Source organism: Rhopilema esculentum, chromosome 9 (genome assembly GCF_057945365.1).
Source record: "Rhopilema esculentum isolate cy_ngs chromosome 9, ASM5794536v1, whole genome shotgun sequence".
Classification (NCBI taxonomy): domain Eukaryota; kingdom Metazoa; phylum Cnidaria; class Scyphozoa; order Rhizostomeae; family Rhizostomatidae; genus Rhopilema; species Rhopilema esculentum.
Genome location: NC_142823.1, coordinates 11,117,125 through 11,136,092, shown reverse-complemented (window position 1 = coordinate 11,136,092; position 18,968 = coordinate 11,117,125). Strand labels below are relative to the sequence as shown.

At 36.8% G+C, this 18,968-nt stretch overlaps 4 protein-coding genes across 4 annotated transcripts; 2 read left to right on the top strand and 2 right to left on the bottom strand.

Annotated features, from left to right (window-relative positions):
• Positions 1–567: 567 nt before the first annotated feature.
• On the top strand, positions 568–14,173 carry LOC148959642 (uncharacterized). The gene is made up of 2 exons (XM_089110243.1): positions 568–2,211; positions 13,829–14,173. Exons 1-2 carry the CDS (start codon positions 1,960–1,962, stop codon positions 14,171–14,173), a joined length of 597 nt encoding a protein of 198 aa, XP_088966369.1. The 5' UTR covers positions 568–1,959.
• LOC148959644 (uncharacterized) lies at positions 7,563–9,989 on the top strand. Its single transcript, XM_089110242.1, has 4 exons — positions 7,563–7,774; positions 7,963–8,202; positions 8,367–8,531; positions 9,851–9,989. The coding sequence occupies exons 1-3, from the start codon at positions 7,563–7,565 to the stop codon at positions 8,527–8,529; spliced, it is 615 nt and encodes a 204-aa protein (XP_088966368.1). The 3' UTR covers positions 8,530–8,531; positions 9,851–9,989.
• On the bottom strand, positions 8,718–10,516 carry LOC148959643 (uncharacterized). Its single transcript, XM_089110206.1, has 5 exons — positions 10,105–10,516; positions 9,830–10,001; positions 9,416–9,564; positions 9,138–9,329; positions 8,718–8,854 (listed from the first exon to the last, which is right to left on the bottom strand). The coding sequence occupies exons 1-5, from the start codon at positions 10,514–10,516 to the stop codon at positions 8,724–8,726; spliced, it is 1,056 nt and encodes a 351-aa protein (XP_088966332.1). The 3' UTR covers positions 8,718–8,723.
• LOC148959641 (uncharacterized) lies at positions 13,669–15,927 on the bottom strand. The gene has a single exon (XM_089110207.1). It carries the CDS (start codon positions 15,925–15,927, stop codon positions 14,884–14,886), a length of 1,044 nt encoding a protein of 347 aa, XP_088966333.1. The 3' UTR covers positions 13,669–14,883.
• Between the last annotated feature and the right edge of the window lie 3,041 nt (positions 15,928–18,968).

Genomic DNA, 18,968 nt, shown 5'->3' with positions numbered 1-18,968 from the left:
CATGTCTGTTTTGGTCTTCACCGATTACCCACCGAATCTTTTTTACCGAATTTTGGTCTTCACCGAATATTTTTTACCCACCAAAATGGGATCTCAGAAACTACATGTCCGTCTCGAAAAATATCTGCTATGAATATAAAGACAGTGGTGTCTTCATATTCATTTTAGAATATTTTTTACCCACCAAAATGGGAGATCTCGGAAACTACATGTCCGTCTCGAAAAATATCTGCTATGAATATAAAGAGAGTGGTGTCTTTACATTCATTTTAGATTATTTTTTACCGACCGAAATGGGGGATCTCGGAAACTACATGTCCGATTCGCAAAATTTCTGCTATGAATATCAAGACAGTAGTGTCTTTATACAGTAAGTCCCCGCATATAAGAAACTCACATTTTCAAATCAGGCTGTTGAGTTTCTTATACGTAAGAAAATATTTTCAAATCAGGCTGGCTGGTTTCTTCTATGTTTATTAAGAAATTTTCGTTTTACAGAAGGCTTTTTTGTGTAAAAAAACATCTTTTTGAATTCAAGGAACATGTTTCATTATAACACAGGATGAGTATGGATGAAATAAGTATGAAATACTGTATATCTACTTTGAACAAATCTAGTGCTGAAGCTACACAACAAATTTGCGAGAGTTTGAGACGTCCATTCTCAAATGCCATTCTTGACTTTGATTTCCCTAAAAAAGCCCTTGAGAATTCTTTCTTGTGACACAAAAGCCACAACCAAGGTCTGTACACATATATTGTCCTCCCCCCAAAGTTGAATTTCAGTTGGAAATTTAATCTTCAACTTACTTTCCACAACTTTATTGCTTGTGCTTGAATTCAGTTTTTCCTCTGCCCTTATACGCGCTTAAACCGGATATGGCCGCTGATTGGCTAACAGCGATTAGCCTTGGTTACCAGGTAGCAACGAGGCAAGCCAGATTTGTTCCTAGCGTAAACATAGTGTATTTTGCGATTTTGTTGTGATTTTCAATCGATTTTTCGGCGCTTTACGAAGTAGTTTATTATACTCGCTGACCTTTTGAAATCTACTAACATTGCTTTATTCGTACCTTTGGAAAAGTTTCTGATATCCGATAACCGTGCAACGGAAGGAAAATTTGTTTTGGACTCGCTTAGGCCGTTGCCGTTTGTCATCCGTTCATTGCATTTCAACTGGTGGATTTATTCGACTATTTTATTCTTACACCTTTATTTAAAATTGTTTGCAACTGAACAATATGCCAAGCTATTGTTCAGTTTACGTATGCAGCTGTTCCAGTTCCAAGAATCCAGATCTATCTTTTTTCTTGTACCCTCTTGAAAATGAAAAACTTCTGAAAGCCTGGATTGCTAGAGTAAGAAGAGAAGGTTTCACCCCAACCTCGACATCTTACGCTTGTTCCAGACATTTTAATGAATCAGACCAGACCAATCCCCAGCGTCAATCTGCGTGGAAGAGAGGAAGATGAAAGAGTGGAAAAGCGAGTATCAAGTTATCTCTGAAGAAAAGACATCGACAGTGGCGAAACAGCAACAGCATCCAATGCATCAGAGCCTTTGTTAGACAACGTCTCGATGTTCGAGGATACCCCACCAGATCTTACCACAAATTATAGAGTAGATGATCTTTTGGAAAGAATTTCCCTGCTTGAGAAAAAGCGTTTTCTCTATGCAAACTTGACAGATGCTGATGTAAAAAACTACACTGGGATTGAAAATTCGATTTTTAAAGTGATTGCTCAAACATTAGAAGATTTTGCCCCGCTGAATTATTGGTCTGGTAAACCAGTAAAATCGATTTCACCTGAAGACCAGTTACTGATTTTTCTGATGAGACTTTGTCTTGATCTGCCTTATTATGATATTGCCAAAAGGTATTCTGTGAATCAGACAACAATCCAAAATATCATAATGGCATAATAGCAATGGCAAGTATTCCTTCACAACAGAGGAATCATGCCTGAATCTTTTGGGGATTTTACCAACTGCAGGGTAATAATCGACTGCACTGAGTTCCAAATTGCTGCTCAGAGGAAAGATTTATCTGCTGCATCAGCAACCTACAGCAACTATAAACATTTCTTATCTGTAAAGTACTTAATTGGGTTTGCTCCAAATGGAGCAATTACCTTTGTAAGTCGAGGGTTTCCAGGGAGCACAAGTGACAAAAGCATTACTGATGAATCAGGAATTATATCACATTTAAAGGTTGGTATAACAGAATAAATATAAGATATGATCTTCAGAACATCTTTATGCATAAAACTTCTTTTGTTTTTTGATTGATAAACATTTTATTGCATTCTAAAGTGCATATGACACAAAAATTTTTATTCGCTTAAATCATCAAAGAAACATCGCTGGTAACGATGGTGAATTTAGTTTTTTCATTCGCGACTTACTTTTGTCAAAAAACAGGGTTTTCTAACACCCACTCGAGCTAAAATGTGTCACAACAAAAACGCGGTCGAACCTGTGGTCACGTGACCCCTGTGACGTAAAGTGGTTGTGTATCCATTGAATAGAACAAGACTTCTGTATGGTTTCACTATGTGCGGGCACTACTGTTGTCCCCCTTAAAAAAATTTTTCCTCCATAATTGTAATAAGTTTTATTTAGATAACTCAAGCAATGCCATCAAAGGTCGGAAAGTAATTTAGAAAATTTTTTTGGTTCATTATAAAATTGATAAAAATCAAAATAAAGTGAGTCGGCTATTGTCATAATTTCGCAACTCACAATGTTATCATACTGCCAACCCAGGTTAGTTAAGAAAAGCTTATTCAAAAATAAACATGATGTTCAAGAACAAAATTAGAAAACTTTTACTATAAAACAGGTAAGTGCGTTACGGTAAACCATTGTGCATGACTTTAGGGAAGGAATACCCCCTTGATAGACAGGGAATTTACTGTAACAATCTAGCAAAGTGGGTAACCGAAATTTTTGAAGTGGATATGACTTCTATGATGGTTGGTCGTCAATTTAAGCCTTGGGCACATTCTCGAAAATTTGTTGTTGTCACGTGATCGATGACGTAATTACTCCCCGGTCAGTAAAATATTAATGACAACATTTTTCAAATCTGAGTATACCATTCGAAAGAACATGCAAAACTGAGTCAAAAATTATAAAACACTTATATTGTTTGACTTATTGTTTCAAAATTATAGATGTTTGAACTTTCTATGGCGTCATCAAAATGGCCACCACTGGATTTTGTAAAGAGCAATTTTTCATCGTGTGCGCTCTACTAAAACAATTTTTAGCAACCAAATTGTTTTGTAAACATACAAGTTAGGTTTCAGTTATGCCGAGATAAGCTGCCCTCTAAGTAACCATCCTCTAACATCATAGTTTACGAACTTAAGGCAACCATTCATCCATTGAGTCCCCATTGGACGAAAAGTCTGAAACTTCCTATTCACTTTTGTGTTCATCGATTATTGAAGTGTCCGAGCCATCAATGATTTCTTCTTTTGTCATTTCGCTATCCACTTCATAATCCATATGTGTACTGGGCAATGCATCTCTTTGGTGGTGTTTTCTTTTCTTTGAAGTGTGTTTTTGGCCCTTAATTTCATCATCACTCATCTCCGCATCGCCATCATTGTTATAGTTGAGATTCTTGGCTGTTTGCTTTCTGCTTGTTGAAAGTGAAGGAGGCAACTGCTTGCCTTTAAACCAGATCGGTTTATGGAGCTACCAGAAGAATCGTTGCCCTGCTTGGTTGGGATGATTAACAACACATACAGAGAGCAGAGTGCGAAACAAGAACAAGGAGAGATCGTGGGTAAACTGGTACGCAAACCAAATTAGAAGGTTTTGATCAGCATATGCCAAAAGAAATCAAGTGGAACGAATTTTTGCAGAATCAGGGAACTAAGGAAAAGTTGATAAAGCTTATTGCACAACATATGATGAGTGAAGAAGCTAGAGGTACGATAAAGCAGCCATTCATCGTCACAGAAGGTAACAACACGTACAGAGTGGAGAGAAATGGATGTGAGCTGTTTTACCGTTGTAATCATAAAAAAGCGGATACCCGCTTGGTTTTGCATGCGTCATTGGAAGCAGCAGACGTAGTTATTGTCTCCAAGAATACCGACGTCCTGATCCTTCTCATATGGGCATATTCAAAGCTTTCTGTTTGTAAAACGTGGCTTTTCAAGGAGGACCATGATAAATATGCTGACATAGGAGTAATTTCCAATTTTTAGGAAATGATCTTTGTCAAGCACTTCCAGCAATACATGCAATATCAGGATGTGACACCACTTCCTATTTCTACAAGGCTGGAAAAGTTAAAATCATCAAAAAGTTGTTAAGTTCTCCGTCGAAATGCCAGATGCTAGAATCTTTTGTTCATCAGGACAGTTGTTTACAGTGGCAAGGTAGGTGAGTCAAATGTAGAAACGAGAATCCGACTATATGAAGAAATGAAATCAAGGTCTTCATCGTCAATTCCTCCTGATCCAGATTCAGTTGAGCAAGCCATCAGACGGGCAAATTACAAAATGTTCCACTGGGTTACCGCTGTTGTGAAGTTAACATTGAGACAGTTAGCTTTGAAAATCACGGCTGGAAATGGGACGAGAAAAAGTAGGTTGTAGTTCCGATCTGGTTTAAAGGCAAGTAGTTACCTCCTTCACTTTCAACAAGCAGAAAGAAAACAGCCAAGAATCTCAACTATAACAACGATGGCGATGCGGAGATGAGTGATGATGAAATTAAGGGCCAAAAACACACTTCAAAGAAGAGAAAACACCACCAAAGAGATGCATTGGCCAGTACACATATGGATTATGAAGGGGATAGCGAAATGACAAGAGAAAATCATTGATGGCTCGGACACTTCAATAATCGATGAACACGAAAGTGAATGGGAAGTTTCAGAATTTTCGTCCAGTGGGGACTCAATGGATGAATGGTTGCCTTAAGTTCGTAAACTATTGTAATACTGCTAATTCTAGGCCATTCTCTCTAGTCCATTCGTTTGATTTTCCTTACCTTATCACTCTTGTTTATCTGTAATTTTCCTCGCTCGTTCCGCATTTTTCTAACACGTGTATTAGGATAATCTTTGTATTATTATGAGTAAATTCATACCTACGTCAATTATCAGCATGTTAAGTAGATAGCCATAGCAACCCAATATTTAAGGATATCACGCTACCCCACCCCGCTCGTTACTAAGTAAATTACTTCCTTTCACCGTTTCATTTACGCATGTTCTATTGTTTTTAGTTCAGTATATATAGGAGCCCCGTACCTCATCTTAGGCAGTAAGAATTATGGAAAAGTAGCAGAAAGAGAAAGCAGTTTATGCATGCACCGTTTTAGGCGCAAGATGCTTGTGAAAGATCTTGTTGCCTTCGTTTTGCTCTTAGTCGTTTTGATATATTTATAGGAGATGTATCAGTTTTGGAAGACCTCTGGGATAGTTCTTGTGGAAGACTATGCCCATGTGACACGTTAATTATTATGCCGTTGTTAGCATGCAAGTTGTGTAGCTGCCGGGACGATTTTATCGAAAGAAAAGAAGGAAAGATTTAACCGATTTACGTCGCATCATTTATTGGCCATCCTCTGCCTTTTAAAAGGTCCTGAGAATCAATCGATTAGAAACATTTTACACTATGATGTTAGAGGATGGTAACTTGGAGGGCAGCTTATCTCGGCATAACTGAAACCTAACTTGTATGTTTACAAAACATTTTGGTTGCTAAAAATTTTTTTAGTAGAGCGCACACAATGAAAAATTGCTCTTTACAAAATCCAGTGGCGGCCATTTTGATGACGTCATAGAAAGTTCAAACATCTATAATTTTGAAACAATAAGTCAAACAATATAAGTGTTCTATAATTTTTGACTCAGTTTTGCATGTTCTTTCGATTGGTATACTCAGATTTGAAAACAGTTATGAAAACTCATTAATATTTTACTGACCAGGGAGTAATTACGTCATCGATCACGTGACAACAACAAATTTTCGAGAATGTGCCCAAGGCTTAAATTGACGACCAACCATCATAGAAGTCATATCCACTTCAAAAATTTCGGTTACCCAGTTTGCTAGATTGTTACAGGAAATTCCCTGTCTATGAGGAAGATACTAGTTGTGCTTGACTGCCATCCTGGGAAACCTGCCCCAACAGAAGTTCGCCGCTTGGTATTACTTATTAAAAATGCAGCGTAAAGATATCGAGCCATTCTCTTAATCAAGAGCACCTTTTTCCGACTGATTTTTCACACCGAAAACACCAAAACATGTTTTCGATGTGATGCTCTACCTTCAGTTCGCAAACCAAAACAAGACAAAGAACTAAGCAAGAATGAAAAAAGCACGGTGAGTAATATGATTCCTATTATTTTTTATTACTGCCTAACAACGTTCTATTGTGTAACAGCTGAGATATGGTAGGGACTCGACAACACCAGGGGCACTCGCTTTATGGAAAAAAGGGACCCCTTGTCCCTCTGTGTGGGGTCCATGTCACCGTTTTTAATACATAAAAATAGCCCAAATATTCAATTTTGCAGTTATTTTTTTAAACCATTTAAATAAATGTAAACTACTTCAATATTTTATACAAAAGCGCAAAAGGTTTTGGAAACTCAAAAAGCAGGGGGTTGGAAACTCAAGAAATATTAACAAGCAGGGAAATGATATTCGTTGGGATAAAGTGATCAATTAAATCACAGACTCGAACTTTTAAAAAATCTGTTTCTGTATAACAGAAATAGTGGTCTTTGACCTGGTCAGCCTTGGTCAAAGACCAAAAAGTTAATCTTGGATCATGTTTGTTGTTAAATGTAAATATTGAAATTTGTGTTTCTCGTTCTTCACAGGCAAGCAGCGTAAACGGAAGCTCTGCACAGATGGAGTTGCTTTGGCATCAGCAAGGTTTTGAATCTCTCAGAAGTTTTGGAGTTGAAGTATCTACGTTTGTCTCTGACAGACACCAAGACTGTATGCCATTGCACAGAGATACCTATTGAACAAAAACATTGTATGATTTAATATAATGATTGACTTGAGTTTCTCTTAGATTCTTTAGAATCCGCAGGATCATAACATTGCATATATATATTATATGTATATGGTATACTCATTTTTGCCATATTTAATGAAAATAAAATATTAAATTTACTAATTCCAAGAGTTGACGGTTCCAAACAGAATTAGCATTTCTAGACAGATTAACTTCTTCTTCATTCGCCCATACAATGAAATAGGTTAGGCCGCTATGATCAGGGAATGGTGGCCTTAAAGAGGAAATGAAACAAATTTTTTTATGCGTTTAATCGATTTCTCCATCCACAATTGTACAGGAAAAATAATTCGCATTAGCTATTTCAAGAAATAAGACTATTAAAAATAAACTTAAACACCGCTAAACTGACAATAATTTTTCAATAGAAAGAGGCATAGGGGGACTAGACACTAGAGAGCTGTGACGTAAAGTTATGGACACGAAGCGCGCATGTTCATGATTTGAGGACAAATTTTCTAGCTGAGTGGGCGATCGTATCTTGTTGAATTTCTATTTTCACCATGTCGGACGAAAGTGACACTAGTTTAGAAGTTTCCGAAGAAGAAGAGGGAGCAGTTGCTGTTTACGGTGTTCCTGTCAGGCCATACCAATTCGAACCCTTGGCAGACACAGAATCAAGTACCGACGAGGATGACCTAGGCCACGATCATGACGGCCTAACCCCGGCAGTTTTGCGAGAGCGATACGAACAAAATACAGAAGTTAGTTCATGGTAAGTTTAATTCCATAAATGACGAATATATGTTTAAAACCCGTTTTCTTTAATTTCAATGATGTATAAATACTGTAGGCATCAACGGAAATAATTAGCACACGTCGCGATAGTGCCTAGGCCCGGAGGGTCGCACCATCGTAAACTTAACTGATGATGACTATGGCATTATGTCTTATTTTTTGCAGGTGTAGATGTGGAAAATGTAAAATTGAACATCTTGTTGGTGCTTTGGAGTACAGATGCTGCTTTGAGGTCAATGAAGCACAGGGTAAACTTGTATTTGACGGAAGCATTGAACAAATATCATGCATTACACAACATGATGATTTCATTGCCATGTCAAATACAACTGTGCTTCAGAATGTTGGCCCACTGCTTAGGGACCGACAAGGAAGGAAGTATCGCAGGAAGGCAGGCCTACATGAGTGAGTAACAAAATAAAATTATCTGAAAGAAATTAAGCATACCTTTTTATAAACATGAAATATATTATGTATATACAATCTAGTGAAGCAAGTTATGTATACCATTGATAGTTTTAACAGGAAATAGTTTTGACAATTTTAACAAGTGCTTTCATTTTCATCAGATATTTGAGAGCAGTATCATATCGTTGGTTGGCACGATGGTTGTTTGGCTACATGGGCTGGGAAAATTCCAGACCCCTTCCTGCTTGCATCTATGATGCCATTCGTGAAAAGTTTGCTAGTGGAACTACTAAAGGCTATAAAGATTCAGAAAAAAGAAATTAAAGGTTTGTTAAAACTATGTATTTTGATAAATATTTCATACTTTTAGCAAAGTATAGGGTGTTCTTCAAAATGTGTTGAAATATCATTTGACTTGATTAATTTTTAAATTGCATGGTGTATCCTTGTTGTCTTCGGAACAATAAAGTAGATATTTAGAAATCTATCAGAAGGCTTAAATAAAAAATCAATCCAAATCAGGGGCAGGAATTCTTAGGGTGACCTTTTCTTGGATTCCCACAATTTTTACATTTTGGTGTTTTTCTACCCACAACAGGGGTCATTGCTGCTGTTTTCTGCTCCTCCAACATTGCTTCTTGCTCCTCCGCTACAATGCATAAAAAGCTGAATTTAACATACATTGCAATCATTTGGTTTTTTAAATTATATTTTGGCATAAAAATATTACATAGACTATGCATGTGATGACAAGGTCATTATAAATCAATAATAAAACAAAGAATAGTTTTTCATAATTTTTTCATAAAACAAAGAACAGTTTTTCATAGTACAGCTACAGAGACTGCAGAAAATAGAGGTAGAGGCTCAGGGGTAGAGGCTCAATCTCATATCAGATGGAAAACAAAGTCAAAAGGCATTTTGTGATGTACCTTGGGGGTAAAGTGTAACCATGTCTTTTGACTGTCTCTCTTTGAAATGCTGAATGGCTTCCTGCTTTCTTTTGCGATTTGGAAATTGATCCAAAAGTGAGCCAGGATTCTTTCTTTTATATCTGTTGCTGATGGTTGCTAGGTCGGTCTTTGTTTCATACAGCAGCACATCCATGATATCCTGAACATATCCTGTTAAAAACCAAAAACATTTTATGGTATTTTGAAAAAATAGTCAAATTAGATTGAATAATGTGTGAAATGTATACCACACTCACCATAAGTAGGCATAACAGGTATCTTTCTCACAATTTCTTCACCTAGTTTATATTTGGGATAAGAAACTTTGAAGTAGTCGTCTCCTGTGTTTGATGTCATCTGTTTTCTTTTAAGGTTTTCATTGAAATGCAGTGTTGCCAATGCATGTCTAGAAAAAATGATATTTAAATTTTGTTCAAACTTTGCACCTTTAATCTCTATTTAAATATTCTTGTTGACTCCCCTTATAATAACGTAATTGAGGGTAACATGTATCTTGGCTAACTGAATAAAAAGTCAAAATTATATTTATATATGGACAACATGTTTAACTTTTCACTACAGGCCTTTCCAAATTCCATTATTTTAATTATGTTTGAAAATAGTTGTAAATAGCTTTGCTCTTTGCAAGAATCTCAGTGCCAAACTTTTACCTTACATTCGTTCCCATCCAGGAGAAATGCAACATTTTTGGGTGCCATTGATTAAGAGTTGAATGAAAACTCTCAAGACAACTGGTTTGGTCATTGGATGATAGCATCTTAACTGCACCGCAAAGTTTTGGATCAGATACAATTGCCTTCAGTTTGTCAAATGGCGCTGTACCTGTAAAGTATATATGGAAAAGTGAGAAAGAAAATCTACCTGTTTTCCACAAACTAGTGTTATTGAAACAAAATGTCAACAAAAAGGAATGATGTATAATTACCTATTTTGATCCATTTTCTTCTTTCAGTAATTGGTTCATGGACACAATTTTTAAATAGGGGGTCTTCGTGATTCCTGTGCTTATTTGCAACATGGTTAGTAAATGATTTCCATTTTGCCAAAACAAGGTCTCTGAATCCAACTTGAGTTGAGGTTGCACACCAGTAAAGGTGATTTCGAATCACTTTCATCCACAGAAGAAGTATCTCACATCCCTTCTCTTTCCCGCTACTTCTTACCCTTTTCATAATTGATTTCACCACATGCCATAAGTCGAAGTAATGTTTTGTTTGAGGCTGTTTCTCACGTATCCATTTTGTGATTCCGTAGTGTCTATCCGATATAAATATTGGTACATATATACAAAAAGATGATAAAAAACTAAACGATCTCTTTACTCCTTCCAGTTCCATTTGATTGCTACCCTTTGTTTCATTTGCCTTTAGGAAGGAAGAAAAAACACTTGTAAGATTGGCACTAAAGAGATGATTTCAAATGGGCTCAGGGGGATAGAACTCAAGGAAATCATGAATTCATCATAATTTCAATTGATTTTCAGGCATTAACTTAGCATGTAAGTGTTAAATTTTCTAAATTTTGATAGATTTATCAAGAGAAAAGAACTGGAATTGTGGTAATGTGCAAAGCTCATCCTGTCAGAACCCATAGAGCCCACCTTGATAATTTTTAGAATTGTCCCCTGACACATAAATTAGTAAAGTTTCATATTTTTCTGTAGTTTTATTTCAACAGTTGAATAAAATAGATTTTACTGTATAAATAATTTATATCATTTTTGTTAACTATGGAACCTTACCTGAACAATTTCAAAATGAACAATTTTCATAAATGTACAGCAAAGCATGGTATAGGCACCATATTTCGCACTATGGCCCATCAAGTCGAATCGACCATCACCACACCATACTAGATCCTCTCTATTGGCAAGCTCACTCACCAGTTTTGAACGATAGACTTCCCAATGTCTTAGAACAGATGGAAAAAGGAACTTCTGTTGATGATAGTAGTAGGTTCTAGCCGTATATGCTGATAATCCCTTGTGCCGAAAAACCTCATGTTATTTACGAGCTTAGTTGGCTGTCCTTGTTTTGACTCTCTGAATTTCTTAACTTTGCGTTTTAGATAATTGATTGCCTACAAACAAAGCGTCAATGAGAATGGGTTACAAAAATAAATTTATATGGAAATGAGATGGAATTGAAATTTGGCATATCGGCAAATATTATTATGTACCGTGAACTTACATTCTTTTGACTTGTTAATTTCCTTTTCTGTTTTATTATTTTCAGATTTTGGCGATTCACTCTTCGGTTCAAATTTTTCAATCTTGATGTTTTCACCTTGCAATCTTGACAGGATAGACTTGACACATCTACAAATGGAGTTGCTTCCATGCTGGTTTCTGTAAAGACTGTCTGCGATTTATCAGTTTTAGAAGATGTTGCTTCGTCGAATAATGGCTCTTCAAATAGGTCCGTTTGTGTATCGGCTACAGAAACTACATTCATTGCATCTCTTACACCCTGAAAAACAGAATGTGAATTTGAGCTACAACATTTATGGAATCCAGGGGCGTTGCCAAGGGGGTTCGGTAGGTGTGGTACCCCCTCCCCCCCCCCCAACACTGAGGATTTTTGCCGGAAAAAGCAATTTTGTACTCTTCCTGTAACCTTTTTGCAACAATTGTAACTTATTCACATTTCTGTAGTAGTTGAACTTTCAAAGTATGGCATTAAAGTATGAACTTTGAAACAGAAAAACAACATATAAAGGTATTTATTTTTTTACCACAACCTTAATGAGTGAGATACGCCCTTTTTGTTGGCAAAAGTTACTTCTTTAACCCTCCAAAAAAAATTTTTGGCTCCGCCCCGGATGCAATCGATAAAATTTGATAAATGTTTTATATGCACACATATATTTTGTAAAGCTTCAAATTGGAAGGGCCCGACTTTTGTAGAAGATACAAAATATTGTTTTTTTAATTGCAATGCCAACATTCTAAAAAAAGTCGTCACAATTAACACCAATAGTTTGTTATGAAAACTTTTATCACGTGGCGATTTTGATAAAACCAATTGTTTTGTGTAAACGGACAAGAAGTGGCGAGTTCTGTTAACTTTTTATTCTGTTGTACCCAATCTACTAATTTTAAGGGGGAAGGTTTAAACGCGAGCTCCACGTTTAAACCAAGATATATACGTTTGAAAGGGGCCTCAACAAACAGAGATATATATTGTAGTTGACCTTGTCATTTTATGTATCGTATCTTTTGCTTTATATAAACGTTAATTAAAGGAATATATTGAAAAATGAAGTAGACAAAGAAAATGAAATCTTACCTTTCTTCTTTCCCGTTTAGACTGAGACGTTGAATTTCATTCATTTCCAGTTGAAGCCACGTATACTGTCGGAACAGCATCTCGCTGTAAAAACCTTTTTGTTTTTGAAGTGTCGTACCCCTCTAGTAGACTAGCTACGCTCCTTGTGTAGCAACCTGGTTCAAAATGATCTGAGCAGAGGACGGGGTTTGAAAATTCTCTTGGGTCAAAATTGGGCCTACGCTTTCTAACAAATTTAGTCCACTGCCGGCGTACAGCAGGGTCCTTTGGAAAACGATGGATGCTTATACCCTTAGTATAACTGTCATTACAACAGCTTTTATTGTCTAAAGTGCCTGCAACACATCGTAGACCACCACGAACCTTAGTTTTGTTACCTGACTCCATAGCTAATCTAAAGTTTCAGTACGTAGAAACGGGATGTAAATATTGCGAAACACCGCACGTGTCCATAACTTTACGTCACAACATTCAAAACGAGACTAGTTAAACAGCGAGCGGTTGGTGCCACTTTTTCGTTGAAAAACTGAAGTCAGTATCGCCCTCGTAGTTTAGCCGAAAATTCTCTAAATACATTGAACTTTTGGATTATAAGGTAATTTATTCTGGGGATTCAGGATTTAACAAAAAAAATTGGTTTCATTTCCTCTTTAAAACAGCAGAGATGTACAGGAAATACTGAATTTATAACACAAAAAACATAAGGACAATTTATTTCACTCACCATTGACTCAAAGTATTGTTGTATTCCATCTTTGTCCTCGCCCTGTCATGAAAGCTTCGAGCCATGCCAGCTTTGCCTGGTTCGGCGTCTGAATTATTCGCAGAAAAAAGACTGGTTCGTTCTTTATAGGCAAAAATAGCCCATAAGCAGCACCTAAAAACTATTCCCCTTCACTTTCGTCAAAAGCTGACGCCCTTGAGCTTGAATATTTGCCGTGAGACATGTTCAGAAACTCGCAAGTAAAACTCCACCGTATAATTTCTTGTTAGTTAGCAATCTAAATTTTCACTAACACAACCACTTTACGTCACTTCCTGTCAAACTCGACCCAATCCCTTGTGACAGAATTTGAAGGAAAAAGTCGACCTTGAAACAGCTGTAATAACGAAAGTGTTCGTTTTTCAAAAATTTTATGGTCATTTTCGTGATCAGCATACTCGATTACGTCTTGGGGGCGAATAAAAAATTTCGTGTCATATGCACTTTAAGTATCTCAATTTGTTTTCAAAACTGTATAAATTAACTGTTTAAATCTGTTTGTGTTGTTAAAACACAGGGATTATTTTTTCAGTTTTTTGCATTATACACTCATTTGGGTAGGTAATTCTATGCCTAAATCTTCTATATATTTTTTTCAGGCTGGAGATTTGATACTTGCAGACAAGGGATTTGTCATCCATGATTTGCTCCCAAAGAACGTTTTTTTAAATCTACTATCATTTTTGAGTAGCAAAACACAATTTACAGTTGAAGAAGCTGTATATTCAAGAAAAATTGCCAGTTGCAGGATCCACGTAGAGAGGGCAATTGAAAGGTTGCGAAACTACAAGATCCTTCGGTATATGGGTGCCCATTTGTGTCCATTTGCAGACAAAATTGTGCAAGTCTGTGCAGCTTTGGTGGATTTGCAAACACCTATCATTGCTGGCATTTTTCAAGAATTTATTGAAAATGCAAGAAGTGAAACACACGTTGAAAAGTAAATGTATGTTAAGTCTGTATGTAGAGCCTGTATCATACATATATTATCTTACATTTTTATAAATCAGATCATAATATCTGCAGATGTTGTAATGATATCTACAATATTGCAAGCTATTTTCATTTTCAACAAGCCCCCTCCCCCATCAAAATTCAGGCAAAGCAGTGCCACCCCCTTGTTTCAAAGATTGATTTTGTGTGATATCATCTACATCCAGTTCTAAATATTCATGAAAAGTTCCTTCAGTCTAAAAAAACTAAGGTAAAAAAATCCAAACATTAAAGCTGATAATTGAGATCAATCCCTTCTTCAATATTCTAAGTTATAATCTGCTTTAATTTTGATTTTTGAATTTTAGAGTATTAAATGCATCTTTTCAATAATACTGGACTAGCCTTAAAACAAAAATTGTTTGTCTTTATAGATTATTGTAACAGATTGTATGCAGACTGACAACTGCCTAACAAATAAGATGCTGTTTCTTAGGGGATGTTTTTTCAAGAAAAGTTAATTAGAAAAAATTAACCATTTATTTATGTTTGCTTTGATTGATATGACTTTTTAGAAAGATTTGAGTGCTCCATTTACTAAGCTCTAAACAACTTGTTTAGAAGAGTCTTGTTATAAACACCTACAAGGAATATCTACATTAATAAACTTACTTGTTACAATACATAAATAAATGTTAAGAAAACTTATAGTAATTAACAGTCAGTTCTCTTTTGTGAAGCAGGAAGGAAGTAGTTCTGTCAAATAAAAATCTTTTAAGAGTGGTTCATAAGTTCTCTCCCATGATTCATCTCTCTCTACTTTCAGGATTTTCATGTCAATTGTCGTCCAAATCACAAAATGTGCCCAACATACATTTGCAGCAACCATCTCTGCTTGAACTTGATGCCAATACCTATGCTCTTTATTTAGGTCACCTGCTGCTGTCAAGTAAAAACTTGACTGTTTGTCTTTCCCTTTCAGTTCAGCTTTTATCATTTCATCAATTAAGGAATTCCTGTGAGACCAAGGACACTTGACTTCTAGGACTCCCCTACCGTTTGCAGCCAAAGCATCTTGCTCAGAGATTATTCCATCTGGGCTACTGCCTAGAAAGCCACAAAGAGACAAAAAGAGCCCACACTGCTCCACTACATTGCCTGTTTCATTAATATATCTTTTCAATGCAGTTTCCTTGTGCATCTGCCCCCACATTATTGAGTCTTTTTTGCCCATTGCATATTCACCCCTTAGCTGCTTCAAAAGTGAAGGAGGAATTGGTTTGCTGCTCTCAAATTTCCTTTTATATGCCTTAATGACATCCCCAAAGTTACTGCCTGTAAGCCACAGCTTCCGATATTGCCCCCACAATTCATTATTTCTTTGTCCAATCGTTGCATTGGAAAGCCAGGCAATTTGTTCTGCTGTCACTCTCACCTTATTAACAAAATCTGTTTTGTCAGTGACAAAGTGCTCAATAACGTCTTCAATGAGTGGGGGCGCCAGTGGATTTGGAATGTGCTCTGGAAGTTCGGGGCCAGTTATCCATTGTAGGGGGCACTGGACTCCTTCAGCTGACAGCTTTGATAACCTGGCATGTAGTAAAGCACGGTCATCTTCACTAAAATATCTTGAAGTTGCCTGGTATCCAGGCTTTGGGAAATGATCAAGGAACGATTTGCATCTTGCAGCCTTTCTTGGCTTAGCTATCCAAGAGTTTGGATATCCAGTTTCCACGAGATGAACTGGGTAGCATTTGTCTTTCATCAACGCTCTTACTTTTCCCCGAATCCTAAACTCGTGGAGTCACAACTCTAAAACAAAATCTGCCTTGTATTTAAGTTCATCTTTTGCAATTGTATTCAAATCTTCTTTAAAAAAATTTGTGATACCCGCAAAAGTGATGATTTCGTTTGCCATCTTGGACGTAACCCACCAGTTGAAATGCAATGAACGGATGACGAACGGCAACGGCCTAAGCGAGTCCAAAACAAATTTTCCTTCCGTTGCATGGTAATCAGATATCAGAAACTTTTCCAATCAAAGGTACGAATAAAGCAATGTTAGAAGATTTCAAAAGGTCAGCGAGTATAATAAACTACTTCGTAAAGCGCCGAAAAATCGATTATAAATCACAACAAAATCGCAAGATACACTATGTTTACGCTAGGAACAAATCTGGCTTGCCTCGTTGCTACCTGGTAACCAAGGCTAATCGCTGTTAGCCAACCAGTGGCCATATCCGGTTTAAGCGCGTATGGCTGAGATCATTTTTGACCTGAATTTCTCCAAGTATTGTTTGTTTCCAACAAAACTTAATTCGACTGGCACTTCAACTCCCATGCCATTTCCAGCATTAAACGTTTTACCAATCACTTCTGCATCTAGCTCCCCACCATCTTCTATGAATTTGAAGCAAAGTCAAGATAAATGTTTGGGAATATGCCCAACAATATGCTCTTCTTCCTTTGTTGTATACTTCATCACATATTTATCATGCATTACTGAATCTGGATCCGGCGTGATTACCAAAATCTCGCCTAGTGTCAGTTTATATGTTGACAAATAAGCATGATAACCTCTAACCACAGTTTCCAAGAAAAACACAAAATTATCCGCCATTTTCAAAAGTCTTCATGTCCAGAGATAGTGTCGCTGATGTTGTTTGTGAAACCCTTTTGACTTGACCTCACTCTGAAACTAACTAGCATGCACTGCATTTTTGAAACACTGGCCTGTCAAGAAGGGCCTAAAGTTTTGCCGGTTCATCTGTCAAATGGTCATAAGTTATGAATCCACTGATTCAATCCGTTGATCCCTGAGTGATGAAGCCTGCTTTTACCAGCAAACAAGCAACTCTTGGTAAATTCGGTTTCACGAAAAAGATTGAAACAGCACAACTGTTTTAAAGTTCAACTGGAAGACTTTGTGCCTGAATGTGAGAAGAAAACTGATGGCATTACATGCCCTTTTTGTGGAGAAAGCAAATTTTTTACCAGCAATCAATATTTGAACAATCACATTAAGACAAACATCCTGATAAAGAAGCTATTGCGAATGTAAAAGAGAGTTTTGTATGGTCGGAACTGCCGCAGTCATCACTAGTGTACCAAGCTAAAAAGGATGGCATAAATTTAGAATTTCCAAAACAGAACAGTCCTGCAAAGGAAACCAGAAAAGCAAAAGTTTCATCAAAAAGGCGATCATATACCATTTATTTCAAGTTGAATGTCCTTCGTGACTTAGAGACAGCTGCCAAGAGTAAAAACACCAAGGATAAGTACAAAGAAGTTGCTGGAAAATATCAAATTTCTAAGTCCATGGTCTGGAAATGGAGTAAGCAGGAGAAAGATCTGAAACAAGAGGCTGATAAAATAAGAGCTAAGAGAAAGAGAATCGGAGCAGACAGTAGTGGGACTGGGCAGACAAGACGGCGTTTGAGGAATTATTACTTGAAGAAGTACCCACTTGCAGAGCAGAAACTTTTATCTGACTTCAGAAAACACAGATCTAGAGGATTAAAAGTAGGAGGAAGATGGTTGAAGATAGAAATGAGACAATCATTGCGATTATTTTTTGGTAAGGAAGTGGCTGACAACTTCAAAGGCTCCAAAAATTGGTTGCACAGATTTTCTAAGAGGAATTTCATTTCTCTTCGTCGCAGAACAAATAAAAAGAAGATTGGTAGCACTGAAAAGCTTCCTATTATTCAATCCTTCCATCGTCAGCTAAGAAAATATGTCCAATCAAGAAAGCGACATAATTATTCAATTCAGCTTGATGACAAATGTTGGGTTCCCACAAGAAGGTACAATATGGATCAAGTACCATGTCCATTTGTCATCGACCAACAAAGTACATATGATGAGAAAGGCACCAATAGTGTATGGATCTCCCAACCAGGTAGTGGACTAGACAAGAGCCAATGTACCCTGCAGCTTTGTATAAGTCCAGAAGACGAACAACATGTTCCTCCTGCCATTATTTTCAGGGAAAAAGGCAATGTTTCCCAAATAGAAAAAGATGCATATGACAAGCGAGTACATGTGTAATGCTTGGATGGATCGTTCTGTTGCACTAAACTGCATCAAGCAGACATTTGCTCCAGCAGTTGATAAAAGCAGTGGAAATGTTTTGTTTTTGGATAACCTTGGTTGTCAGATGACAGAGGAATTTCATGCAACTTGCAGAGAATTAGCATCAACAGTTGTTTACCCATTGCCTCCAGAGGAAACTGACAAGTGCCAGCCTACTGATCAAGGAAAAGGATTTCTGATAAAGAAATTGATGGGAAAGGAACAAGATAAACATCTAGAAGAAAGTGATAATTTGGAGAAATGGCAGTGTTCTTTCAGTGGAAGTGAAAGGAGAATTCTTTTGACTGAATGGTTAGGTAGTGCATGGGAGTTAATTAACTCTGAATATCCTGGTAACAGAAAGAAACTGTTTCCGAGAACAGGACTACTTATGACTGCTGATGGCAGTGATGACAATTTAATCCAACCAGAAGGTTTTGCAGACTATTCTTTTTAAAGTGTGAGAAGGAAGAACCGCAGGATAGGCTGTCCGCCGGATTCTGTGAATCTTGCAATGAGATTTTAAAATGAAAGGAATACAGGAACAAAGCAATACGACGATGAGAATCCAATATCACGAAATAAATTTTAAAAATAGATTAAATTTAAGAGTATACTAATATTTCGCTCCGGCATACAGGGCTTCATCAGAGTAAATGAAACAAACGAGTGAATGGATATGTTTTAAAACTGGTTTATATAGAAAAAGCTATTTGTTTTTTGTATTGCTGT